This window comes from Rhamphochromis longiceps, linkage group LG10 (genome assembly GCF_057381845.1).
Source record: "Rhamphochromis longiceps isolate RC_006_pf linkage group LG10, R_longiceps_female_GT1.1, whole genome shotgun sequence".
Taxonomy (NCBI): Eukaryota; Metazoa; Chordata; class Actinopteri; order Cichliformes; family Cichlidae; genus Rhamphochromis; species Rhamphochromis longiceps.
Genome location: NC_140566.1, coordinates 18,173,494 through 18,185,338, shown reverse-complemented (window position 1 = coordinate 18,185,338; position 11,845 = coordinate 18,173,494). Strand labels below are relative to the sequence as shown.

At 36.8% G+C, this 11,845-nt stretch overlaps 2 protein-coding genes across 2 annotated transcripts; both read left to right on the top strand.

Annotated features, from left to right (window-relative positions):
• The first annotated feature begins 728 nt into the window (after positions 1–728).
• On the top strand, positions 729–5,356 carry LOC146660688 (uncharacterized). Its single transcript, XM_085419613.1, has 7 exons — positions 729–845; positions 1,073–1,420; positions 1,862–1,971; positions 2,066–2,210; positions 3,653–4,102; positions 4,688–4,790; positions 5,064–5,356. The coding sequence occupies exons 1-7, from the start codon at positions 764–766 to the stop codon at positions 5,191–5,193; spliced, it is 1,368 nt and encodes a 455-aa protein (XP_085275739.1). The 5' UTR covers positions 729–763; the 3' UTR covers positions 5,194–5,356.
• Positions 5,357–6,558: 1,202 nt separating this feature from the next.
• Positions 6,559–10,593, top strand: LOC146660687 (uncharacterized). Its single transcript, XM_085419612.1, has 6 exons — positions 6,559–6,628; positions 7,431–7,532; positions 7,623–7,665; positions 7,864–7,988; positions 8,479–8,537; positions 9,833–10,593. The coding sequence occupies exons 1-6, from the start codon at positions 6,625–6,627 to the stop codon at positions 10,316–10,318; spliced, it is 819 nt and encodes a 272-aa protein (XP_085275738.1). The 5' UTR covers positions 6,559–6,624; the 3' UTR covers positions 10,319–10,593.
• Positions 10,594–11,845: the final 1,252 nt, after the last annotated feature.

Below are 11,845 nucleotides of genomic sequence, written 5' to 3'. Positions count from 1 at the left end.
TACACGACTCTTGCTGGCGTTATGGCCAGACATCTCCAATTTGTCCTTGTGTGTCAAAAGGACATTGTTCCAAAAGTCTTGTGGTTTGTTTAGGTGCTACCTTGTGCTGCCATGTTTGTTTTTGAGAAAAGAGGTTTTCTCCTAACAGCCCTCATACTTTTTGAGCTCTTTTCTAATTGTCTGCAATGTTGCTCTTATGTTTTTTTGTTTGTAGCGTTGCATGCTACTTACCCTCCTAAATCCTGTGGAAGACTGAACTGCTGTACTTCATTTTGATTTTGTTTTTGTTATATTAAATAATATCACAACATATTATGTCACATGTCGTTGTTCATCTGTGGTGTATTAAGGATATACTAAAGATGAGGTCTGAGTGGACTGATGTATCAACCAAACACTACACATTAAGAAGTTGGTTTTAATTTAAATCATTTTTAATTTTTTTCTTGTTTGGGTTTGTGTGTCCCCTTGGTATCATTCTTGTTAAAATGATATGAGTCTGACTCTTGTTAGTTAGTCCTGACAAAAGGAGAAGTGACTGAAGCACATGCTACTGCAAATGTATGCTTTGCACCAGGTTCTTTTTACCACAAAGCTTCAATAATACACGAATGAGTCACTGTCTCTATGCGACTTCCTGTAAAGATAGGCCATCCTGTCTCGCAGTTTCTGCCCCATTTTTTAACCTCAGTTGACATTCTACTCTTTCTGCCTTTCCTGAGTGCCTCAATCAGGCTCGATGGATACAGTCTGATTTGTCGTAATGAGTTTGGGGACCTCAAAAATGGCTGGAAATGCATTGGGAATAGTTTTCTGTCTTCTACTTCTTGCTTCTACTATTCAAGGTAATTCTGGATATCCACATGTTTTTGGGGGGTTATGATATACTGGCAAAGATTAATGTTTATCATTAGTTTTGAAATATGTTTTGGCTTCTGGTGTGACAAGCTGTGTTACTATAATCCTAAGCCTGCACCCCAGCAGACTGCAGTCTATTTTATCACCTTCAAAGTATAAGTGATTTTGTGTCCTGACTTTTGTCACTTCTAACACTATCTGATGTGTCTGACAGGGATCCAGGGTGTTGAGTTGTTCTATTATGAAAAGATGGAAGCTGTAGTGGGCCAGAATGTTTCCTTACCCTGCACTTTAAAAAGTGCTACTGATAACAAGATTGTCAGCATTGAATGGAGTAAGGAAACAAATAAAACTACAAAGCTGGGTTTGCACAGCCAATTTTATGGATTCCATCTATTCTGGCAAAATATTACCATCCAGATTGAGAAGAACGGTAGAGATGTCCTGGGTTCCCATCTAAAACTTTCTGATGTGAAGAAATCGGATGAAGGCATCTATGTTTGTGACATGGCCACCTTTCCTGATGGATCCAAAAAGGTTAAAACACAGCTAATAATCAAAGGTAAGAGAACCTAGTACACACAAAGCCATATCTAAGTACCTAAACCAGACTTTGTAGACCACCCTGGATTTAATATTTAAATAGAAATACACAACATCTTTCTATCTAATGCTGTATTGCATATATTTCACATTACTTGAGGTTGCATCAGAGCACTCAGTCTCTGCCAATCTCAGCAGTTATTTACTCAGCAAATCCAAGTAAGAACGAAAAGAACACATCTAGGAGCTCTGCTAAAAGACAGTTTTCTTTTTCATATTACTTGTCTCATAACACACGACACAACACACTCTTTTGTTCAGTTGAAGATGTTGTGATCACAACACTGGCAGAAGACATATTACAAAATGTGCTTTTCACATCACTCAGTCGGTTGATTTTTTTTTTTTACGTTTTTTGTGTGATCAACAAATCTAATTAATCTCATGCTTTCCTCAATAGATGACATTAAAATAACGTGTGATGTGAATGGCACTGTTGAAGTCCAAAATGGAGAAAATGTGACAATTCGCTGCACATCATTTCCAAACGCAAAGTACAGATGGACCAAGGTAAAGGAAACTTGGAATTTAAAACTGAATTTAACTCTGACTTCTTTTCAAAATAAAAGGTTTTTATGTGCTACATAATCATGCTTTGCCCCAGAATGATGAACTGTTGTCAGAGACTGAATCTCTGGAGCTCTGGTGGGTGACTGATGCTAATGCAGGGGTTTATACACTGACTGTCAACACAGGAAGCAAAGAGTTTGTGGTCACAGTGCTAACGACAACCACAAGTTTGAAGACAGGTGAGCGTCTTCAGTTCATTGCTGCTGTTTGCCTCTTTGTGTCATATTCAATTTCATCATTTCCCGAGGGCTGGATTAGCAATCTAGTAGAGGGCCCAAGAGACTGAATGACTTAATAAACTGCACTGGACCAGAAAGCTGATACTTGAACTTTTGTTATTATACTGTAGCTCACTCAATTTTAATTTTTAATTAGCTGAAGGGAAAGCGAGAGATTCAAAGGATTGTGATGCTGCCAGCCATGTTATGAGAATGTGGAAGGAACTAGGAATAAATTGGGAACTACTAAAACTAAAAAGAAAAAGAAACTCAATTATTTGCTTTAAATCGGTTGTCCATTGGGATTTGAAGGAATACTGAAATACACCCAGCTAAAACATAATTCAAAAGTTTAAATTTCAATACAACCAAGCAGCATGTGGTCTGCCTGCCACCACTGGTTAAATAGTTTGATGGAGTGCTGTGAGCCGGCTGTGCTCAGTTAGGAAAATAATCCCCAGTTGTCTACTTTTTCATCCTTTGTAGACGCTTCTCATGAGAATTTGAATACGTGACAAAAAAATACAAACAGTAGCCACACAGACGTCACAACTTACTTCCCGTTCTTTCATTCTATGTTTCAAACCACAAGCACAAACACACAAACACAACGCACTGCACACTATAACAGTAGCTCAACACCAGCTATGAATCGTGATATGGGGTAAGAGCACAGTCTGTTGGTCAGATTGGAGTAGTACAGCAAATGTAGAACTGAAAACGTCGAAATAGGTCACAATTTCCCGTAGCTCTCATCTAAATTTAATAGAAATGTACATTATCAAACTATGGCATCTCAGTTGTGTCTCATTGGACATCAAACCTCTCTGGGTGTATATATCAGGGTAGGCACGGTAGCATTAAAATTGACACTCAGAAGAGAAACTGTCCTAATTAAAAAGAAACACCTGTACATTGTACTATTGATATTGCAAATTCATGCCAACACCGTTACCTCATAAATCTGTGCCCAAGGCTCCAAACTCTAGATACTTGAAATATTTTAGTTGTATTGATTATGCATATTCTCCCGAATGCCAACATGAGCCGTGTTTTAATGATGTATTACTCTTCATTGGGTAATTTAAAGTTTTCGTCAACTATAATTATAATCCCTACTCTTTATGCAGGTTCAATGAATAGCTTTACATTTGGGAAATACATTGAACACACAGCTCTATATCTCATATTAAATACGAGGCTCTGACCGTAAAGTTTGAGTGTTGGCGAGCAAGCAATTAAGTTTATTTCCCAATAGATTGAAGTATGTTGTAAACAGTAATGCAAGCTAGCATGATTCTAATGTGATGGATAGACTACAGATTTCTACAATATGAAGACACAACCAATCTACACAGTACATTCTGATAACAGGATTATTTCTTCTTTCACTGTCTTGACAGTGTCACCACAGGGTTTGACTGAATCAGCAGGCATCAGCCTTACAACATCACCAACCCCCGAGCTTTCAACCCACACAGATCGGACCCCCTTCATTGCTACAAATGCTCCAAACACCACAAATGTTACAATCACAGCTGATGAGCACATAACCTCTTTTACAAATTCTACACACATCTCTGTCACAGCATCCCCTACCACACACTCTCACACCCAAGATTTGTTCAATACGACTGTCCAGAGGACAACAGAATCAGGCTATCCTAGCACAATGTTGACCTCAACGCAAGAATCGGCCAGTGATGAGATGAGGAATGAGACTGAGGTACATACAGAGCAACCAGAGGGCATTTCCTCAGCAACGCCAGAAGAATACAGCACCACAGGAAACATTTTTAAAAGTCCTGAAAGACCTTCATCTGGAGATAAATATGGAGAAAATGAAAATAAGGGTAAAGTTTTAAAACCGCAGTATTTTACTTTATTTACATCTAAACATGTATCGGTACGATGTGAGAATTTTTTTATACATTGCCAGTCTGCCTCTAGCTCGTTAGTGATGCTATTAGACCATTTGGTGCATTTTCTTTGGGGACTACCAACAAAGTGAGCACTTCGGTTTGTGAATATCAAGGCAAGGTCACAGTGTTGGGGAAAAAAATTGCTTGTAAACAGGCAAACAGCAGATATAAATGCTCAAAAGGCAAAACCTGAAAAGCCAGAGATTCTTTGCTTTCACCATCTGCATCTTCATCATATATTGCTCAGCCTCCGGCTAGAGGCCTTTCCCAGGTAGAAAACTCATTAAGAGGAGCATCTACTTCTAGGGATGCTGCATGACAAACTGAGGGGGAGGATTGTAAGACACACTTCTCTGCCTCGAGGCAGAAAGTTTCTGCGTTGTAGCTTTACATTTATTATCAGTATTTGTTGAAGTTTTGCTCGGTTTCACCAGAGCAAGACAATCAATATGTTAGAAACTGCAGCTGTTGCTGTACAAATAATCACATTTTCCCTTCTCACAATCTGCTTCTTAGATACGGCACCGATTCATCTGTTGTTGGTGGTAATCATTGTTCCGGTGCTGGTATTGATCGCCGTGGCTGGCTTTCTTTTTAGAAGACAAGTTATAAAAACCAGGTAAAACCCTTACTATCTATGCATTCAACCGTCCTCCACACCTGCACAGGGTCGTGCACTGGGTGACCCTCAATGACCTCAAAAATATTGATATCTGTCAAATTTTCCAGTAGACACACATGACCTACAATACATACCTCCACATTCAATTCAATTCAATTTTATTTATATAGCGCCAAATCACAACAAAAGTTGCCTCAATGCTTTCTGGTTTCAACTAACTGTCTAACAATGCCACAAGTCAATATTTGCACTCTGACTCTGTCTTTGTAGGCTGGATTCGCCGCCTTCGTTCAAACCCCCTCCACCTCCAGTGAAGTATACAGCAATAAGACACAGCGAGACTCTGACAGACTCTTTTCCCATTTCAAGGTGCAACTCTTTAACAGAGACTCAAATATGAATGACTCAAATTTTTTGTCCTCTCTTGGTCATGTTGAGAGTTACAGAATGAAGTTATTTTTACTCATTACAAACCAGTCACAGGAAATTTTCCAAATGTGGCTCTGTGTATATACTTTGTGAGGTTTTTTGGGGGGGGGTTGTTTGTTTGTTTTTGTATAAAATGCACCCAAATATATCAATAGCTGAAAATGAACGCATATTAAAGTTCATTAAACTGACTTTTAAACCGTGTTTGTGTTATTTACTTTTCTCTTGTGACATTGTTTCAAATATTGTACTGCTTACTCCATATACTACCAATTCATACACAGTGACAGAACTTTTTAAGGTGTACTTTCTATAGTTTCTTTATCTTTCAAAGGAATGCTGCTTCTGCTGTAATACTTCATTCATTAGTCTGACGAGGCATTTCCTGCCCAGAAACCCAAGGATTTTCTCTAATTTAGCTCAGTATGTTTAGTTGATGCAACAATGTTACAAATGTCTTAATATCAAAGACCCCTGTTGTCCACAGGTACCGCAGAGCGACAATCATGATCACAAAGCAGGGCTAAAACCACAAACCACATGGGCTTAATGGCTAAAAGAAACATAGCAACCACTTGATGAAAGAAAATATGAATCAGTATGGGTTTCATAAACATTAACAAGTGAAGTTCTCTGATGTTTTTTTAAATATATTTTTTAATCCTTTGAGTTAATGAATTGCTAAGTTTTAATGAGCAATTTAAATGGATACTGCTTATATTTATTTAGCCATCGACATTTGTGTTTATCTGCCCTGCAGACACTCACGTATGTAGATGTTCTGGGAAACTTTTCACAACTGCATTTTTTTTCTTATTTTCCAACCACAACAGCTAAACCACAAAGCGCTACGTCTATGCAAGATTTAAATTCTTGATATATACATAGCATACGTAACAATGGCCCTTGCATACAGCTGACAGAACACTATAAATGTGAGCTTATCGTTCAAGACCACATTGTGGTTTTCACCATTTTTCGACTCTTTATTTCTTTTTTAACTCTAACGTTGAGAGCAGACCAGTCTGTGTGAAATTCTCTGCTTTCTTATTGTAGATAGTTTTTTACTGTATTTGTTTATAACTGTGACAAACAATATTAAAGTTGCTATCGTTTCTAAACAGTTGTCATGTTTATATTATAATACAGCGATCTATATGAAATTATTCTGTATCCCACTGTAGTGTTGAGACTGCGTGCCTCAGAATGAGGTTACCTCGCTTCCTGTTTGTAACTGAAGAACATTCAGTTTTCAAAGTACCGTGATACCAGCGAGGTAACAGAGGGAGGGTAAAAATAGACTACAGTGTTGCACATCTCACTGATTAAACAACGTGATGCCCTGTAACCTGAGAGCAGTCGTATCAGACAGAGAACACGTTTTCTTCAAGACGGCTGGAATATGGGTAGGATATGAAGACCTTTTAGAAATTTTAAAGTTATACATATCTGTTATATCTATATCTATATATATATATATATATATATATATATATATATATATATATATATATATATATATATATATATATAATATGTATATTTCACAACATTATTCATATCTCACATACGTCGTATATCGCTAAGTATAATTCTGTATAATTTGCTATTTTCCAAAATACTAGAAAAATATTTTTCTAGTTATGTTATGATTATGGCAGGACAAAAGATAAAAGTCAAAACTCCAGGCTGACTGAGTTAGTAATCATGTCTGTGTATATATGTATGTAATCGTATGGTTCTTTGTCTACAGTAGTTAAGCATGTTGTGCTTGTGGGAACATGGCAAAAGCATTTTATGTAAATTTGTCAATAATTTCTAGTTGTGAACAAAACTGAGAGGGAAAGATTACTTTTGAAAAGCAAACCTACGACGCTTCGCTTGTAGAAACACTCGAAGCTGTATACGTTAATAACTATAATAAAGTAGCCATATCAGGCTTTAAAGTATGCAAGGTCGTAGTTTTCTTAAAAATTCTCCTCTTCACCATCAGTGATTGGATTTGTCCAACAATGTTAAAGCATCTAATTGTTTTTAGAAAACATGCTAGAATCATTTCTTTTTCTCTTTGATACTGTGATGCATAGAAAGGGGGTTGTAATATTAATGACAGCGCAAGCAAATAAATAGGTTTGAAATATGAACACTGAGTTCTAAAATGTGTCATTTTTCAATATTAGTGGTCATTTTGTTTTTGTCTCTTAGTAGATATTCTAACTGTAGCCGTGGCGCTGCTATCTGTGGCCCTGTCGATCTCTTTATGCCTCAATGTGATCTTTTGCATCAAGCGAAGAACTATTTTGTGCAGAGGTAAGGTGATATGTAATCTAAATGTATTCACAGTTATTTCTAACGCACTCTTTACTTTCTGTAAATTTGCAACATATTTTATTCACACAGAAAAAAATGGATCCTGCTGCCCCCACACTTCTGAAGAAGAAACGTATGTTTTTTAATATATATTTGTTTATTTATTTATTTTGTTGGCAATGTATTATTTAGTCCAATAGACAACACTTGATTGTAAGTAACAGTAATAGATACTGGAGTATTTTCATTTTATTTTTTGATAAAATTACAATATGCAAATAGCATCACATTGTTTAAACAAACTGTCCAAATGTTCTTTCATATTTTGAAGCCTGTCACACAATGAAGGGCATTATTTTCATGACCTTAATCATCAAGAGCAGAGGGAAAATCCCCACAATCATCATGAGCAACAGGAAAATCCAATCTATGGCAACATCAGCACAGAGAGAAGAAGTGAGTGTGTCTGCTTTCTGACTCGTTTCGAAAAAAACAAGACAAAATCAGTGCGTTAGCATTAAGAAACACTTGTATACCTTAATGTATAACTGTGTATGGTTTGCTGATATATACAAAAACATTTTTGGCAAAAACAAACATGGAAAACATGTTTTAATATGGACTAAAACTTAATGGATTAACATGTGCAAATTTGCCTTAATTGTACATCCCCCCAATTGTTGACTTATAATTTAGTTGTCTTGTTATTAGCATTCCGTCCGAATGTTTAACCCTGTAAGACCCAACCCATCAAAAAATAGCCAGAAAATTCTGATTTTTTGGAACTGAGATGTTTATTAGCCCTTAAAACAAAATCCACAATTTTTCTTCGCTATATCATGTTGTGTATGATCATGTTGACGAGGTCTCAGAAACTCATGTATCAAATATGATACAAAGGGCATTGTTGTTAATAAAAGAAAACATTATTTGTGTTTTACTTCAGGTTCTGCAGAGGGTTGCTATGAGATGATGACCATGCAACGCACAAGAGAAAGTAAGAAGGTAAGTGCTGTTCATAAGTTTATTCAAATCTATCTGCAAGTGTATTTTAGTGGATTAACATATTCCTATTACATGATCCAGTAAAGACTTTGAAATACCCTAATAAGACTCTCATAAATTAATAAAAAGCTCATTTAACTCCATCTTTATTTACAGAATTTCTATTAACTGCATAACTCACAGGTTCTTTGAAGTTCCTTTGAGTTGTTACATACAGTATTCTGCACACTAATGTATGTGAATGGCACTTGTAACTTGTGTATATAGTTCTTCTGTCATTCTTACACTTCTTTCATTGATTACTTTACTTGCTGATGATGTGACTTGTGAAATATATGTTAGTCATGTAAAATTAGCGCGTCGATTGATAGCGTTTAAAAATGTGAAAGGATGACACATTATGCTTCTGTGTCGGCGCTACTCAATTAAAGAAGAAATATCAAAATAATTACTGTTTGACACAGTTAGTCGCTTACTTTTAAAACGCTCATTTGTTGAGCACTTGTGATTGTTGAATTTGAACGAAGACTATTCATCATCTTGGCTAAATCTGTTACTGCCTGATGCGTTTAAGAGTGTACTGCTCTGGAGTAAAGAGACGCGCCAAAATTATTACAAAAGACAAGAACAAAATTGCGAAATGGAATGCAGCGCAATAAACATTTTACCTTATTTCCATAACTGAAGATACAATTGTAACCAAAAATAACTGATTAGTTGCCGTGCCCTCCTTCTACTTTCTATTTTTTGTGATGGTAGGAATTCATTTTACTTGTTTTTCACTTTGTCCTACTGCACACGGTTTGCAGTTATGATTTTGACCAAACTCGACACTAAGTTCAGTTACATCGTTTCTTTTACAACCATTTTCTAACCATTAAGGAGACTAAGATAGATATTATGACATAAAATGGACTTCAACTGTCAGTATTTCACACAGTATAATAATGTTCTGCACTGACTATCTGACTATACTCAAGAAGTCAGCTCAATCTAAAACTAAATACTTACATTTTGTGCAAAAATACAACAGTCAAATCAGTTGAACTGATGCTTACAGAAGTGCTTTCAAAACGGAAGGCAACTGACACCAGAGACTCTTTGTGGTCAATAAAGCTGTGAACCAATGAACACAATTAAGCCTGAAGCCTTCTAAAAATAAACTCGACAAACTCAAATACATGAGAACATACACAGGAGCCACTAAATAGGATGCAGAAACCGGTGCAGAGTAAAGCAAAACCTGAAATCAATTTTACAATCAATCTATTTTTGTCTGTGTTGTCTGAAACCAGCCTTTCCAGAATGACCTGAATTATGCCTCACTGGACCTGAAGACTGCAAAGAAACGAAAGAAGAAGCATCGCCATCAGCATAGCCAGTCACAGGGACGAAATCATTTCCCCGAACAGCTGTCAGTCCACCACACACCTCCTCCGAATACATTCTTGGAGGTGGATGCAGACATGGATGCTCATCTTCCGTCCAGAGACACCAGCACCATGGTTTCACACAGCAGCATCTACCTCAACAGTCAACAAATAGCTCAACAGACAGAGGAAATGGAAAGAGAAAAGAATCTGACGCTGGAGAGGAATGTTGGTTGGAATAGTATGCGAAGGCGCGAGGATGGAGGAAATCAAGAGAGTGAAGAAATGAAAGATGAACAAGAGTGTAACAATGGGAGTTTATGTGAACAGCTTTCAGAAGTAGAAACCTTTCAGAGCTGCACAGATCCTTTCATTGGTAGCTTTAGCCAGGATGGTCACCAGCACGGTTAAACAAACATATCAAGTTTTACTGTTTCAAACTGTTTTGAACTGAAATCTATATCACCTGAAAAAGACTTTTTGGTTTTTATTTTATTTTATGTGCAAAAAACAAACTACTGTCTTTTACTACAGCTGTAAAATGAAACTACGTCACCTAAAATATTCAAACTGCTTGCAGGGTTGAGCAATTTCCTCTCCGAGATAGACAAGATGAGGTCTCCTCATTGAGCAACAGAGGAAGAAAAGTGTACCTTTCATGCAGAGGGTGTAATAAATGTAAATAAAGCTAAAAGGAAACTCTTTGCGTGACATTTAGATGTCAAGGCCCGTGTGGAAATTTTTCAGTTTATTGCAAAAGATGAGGAAAACACCAAATCATCACAGGCCATGGAAGAACTCTCACTGTTTTGATGTCTCATCATCATATATTACCAGATGTCTCATAGAAAGGTGTGAAGAAATTATTTCTTACATTTGTTTTCCACGATGTGGGCGCTGGCTATGTGCTGAGAGGGAATGTTTCACTGAAAAACTCGACATGCTCAGCATATGTGAAACCGCCTCTCGGTAATGCTAAGGGTGAAGATAACATTAACGTGACGATAACGTTTAAAAAACAGAGAAGTAAAAACAAAAAAGGGGGGGAAGCTTTAAGTGGGACATAAGTGATGACATTTTGTTTTCCCTGTGGGCACCTTACTTTGTTGTAAATGTCATGTAGGATTTCACACGTCATGGTTATGACAATGGTTGTTACTTTAGTAATCTATTGCACATATGAGCTAATTTGCCATCTGCTTAAATGATTATTTCCCTCACTGTAATCCCTTGGCAGGATAATTTACTGCCCGGCTATCTGCCGAGGGAATTGAGCTATGGAGTGAACTCAGCAGTCAGAAGCCTGCAGCCCACTCTTTGTTGACAGTTTTTCAATAGCTGACCATGGCCTACTTCCCCTCTATGGATTAAATTTTGCCCTTGGGCATTTTGGATGCAACTCTTGCAGACATATGGGAATGTCACAAAAGAAACTTTTCACGGATAACAGGCACCGTTAGTAACTGTCATGTATGAGGACATAAAGGCAGTCATTTATACAGGATGTTTTCAAAATTATAAAGTCACGCTTCTATAAAGAATCAGTTGTAATTAGGAGCAGTTTATCATTTAAATATGGGTATTAATCTTATACTGTAGCCTATTAAGTTGATTTGCAGTGGGCATTTCCTAAGTTACTCTTTAAATAAGTATGAATTGACAACTTAGCTTTTAGATTTATCTTAATCGTGTAATTGAAAAAAGAGATAACGCTTTTAATGTGTTCTGTAATCTAATATGACATGATGAGAAGCAAAAGGCAACACACTTATCTTTACATAGACAAAGGAAAATGTACTGTTTTATACTATGCTCTTAGAGTAAACATACAACCAAGTACCAAAGTTTATGACTGGGTTACAGTAAAGTATTAAAGGGACATTGACAATGCAGGAAATCATTCAACTACGTAACGTCTTCATAATAATGATTTGAGTA

Bases quoted from the DNA above. Each gene is read 5' to 3' on its own strand.
- LOC146660688 (XM_085419613.1), top strand. From the start codon at position 764: ATGAGTTTGGGGACCTCAAAAATGGCTGGAAATGCATTGGGAATAGTT. The intron at 1,421-1,861 runs GTAAGAGAACCT...TTTCCTCAATAG, and splicing joins AACACAGCTAATAATCAAAG to ATGACATTAAAATAACGTGT. The intron at 4,103-4,687 runs GTAAAGTTTTAA...TCTGCTTCTTAG, and splicing joins TGGAGAAAATGAAAATAAGG to ATACGGCACCGATTCATCTG.
- LOC146660687 (XM_085419612.1), top strand. The intron at 7,666-7,863 runs GTATGTTTTTTA...CATATTTTGAAG, and splicing joins CACACTTCTGAAGAAGAAAC to CCTGTCACACAATGAAGGGC. The intron at 8,538-9,832 runs GTAAGTGCTGTT...GTCTGAAACCAG, and splicing joins GCACAAGAGAAAGTAAGAAG to CCTTTCCAGAATGACCTGAA.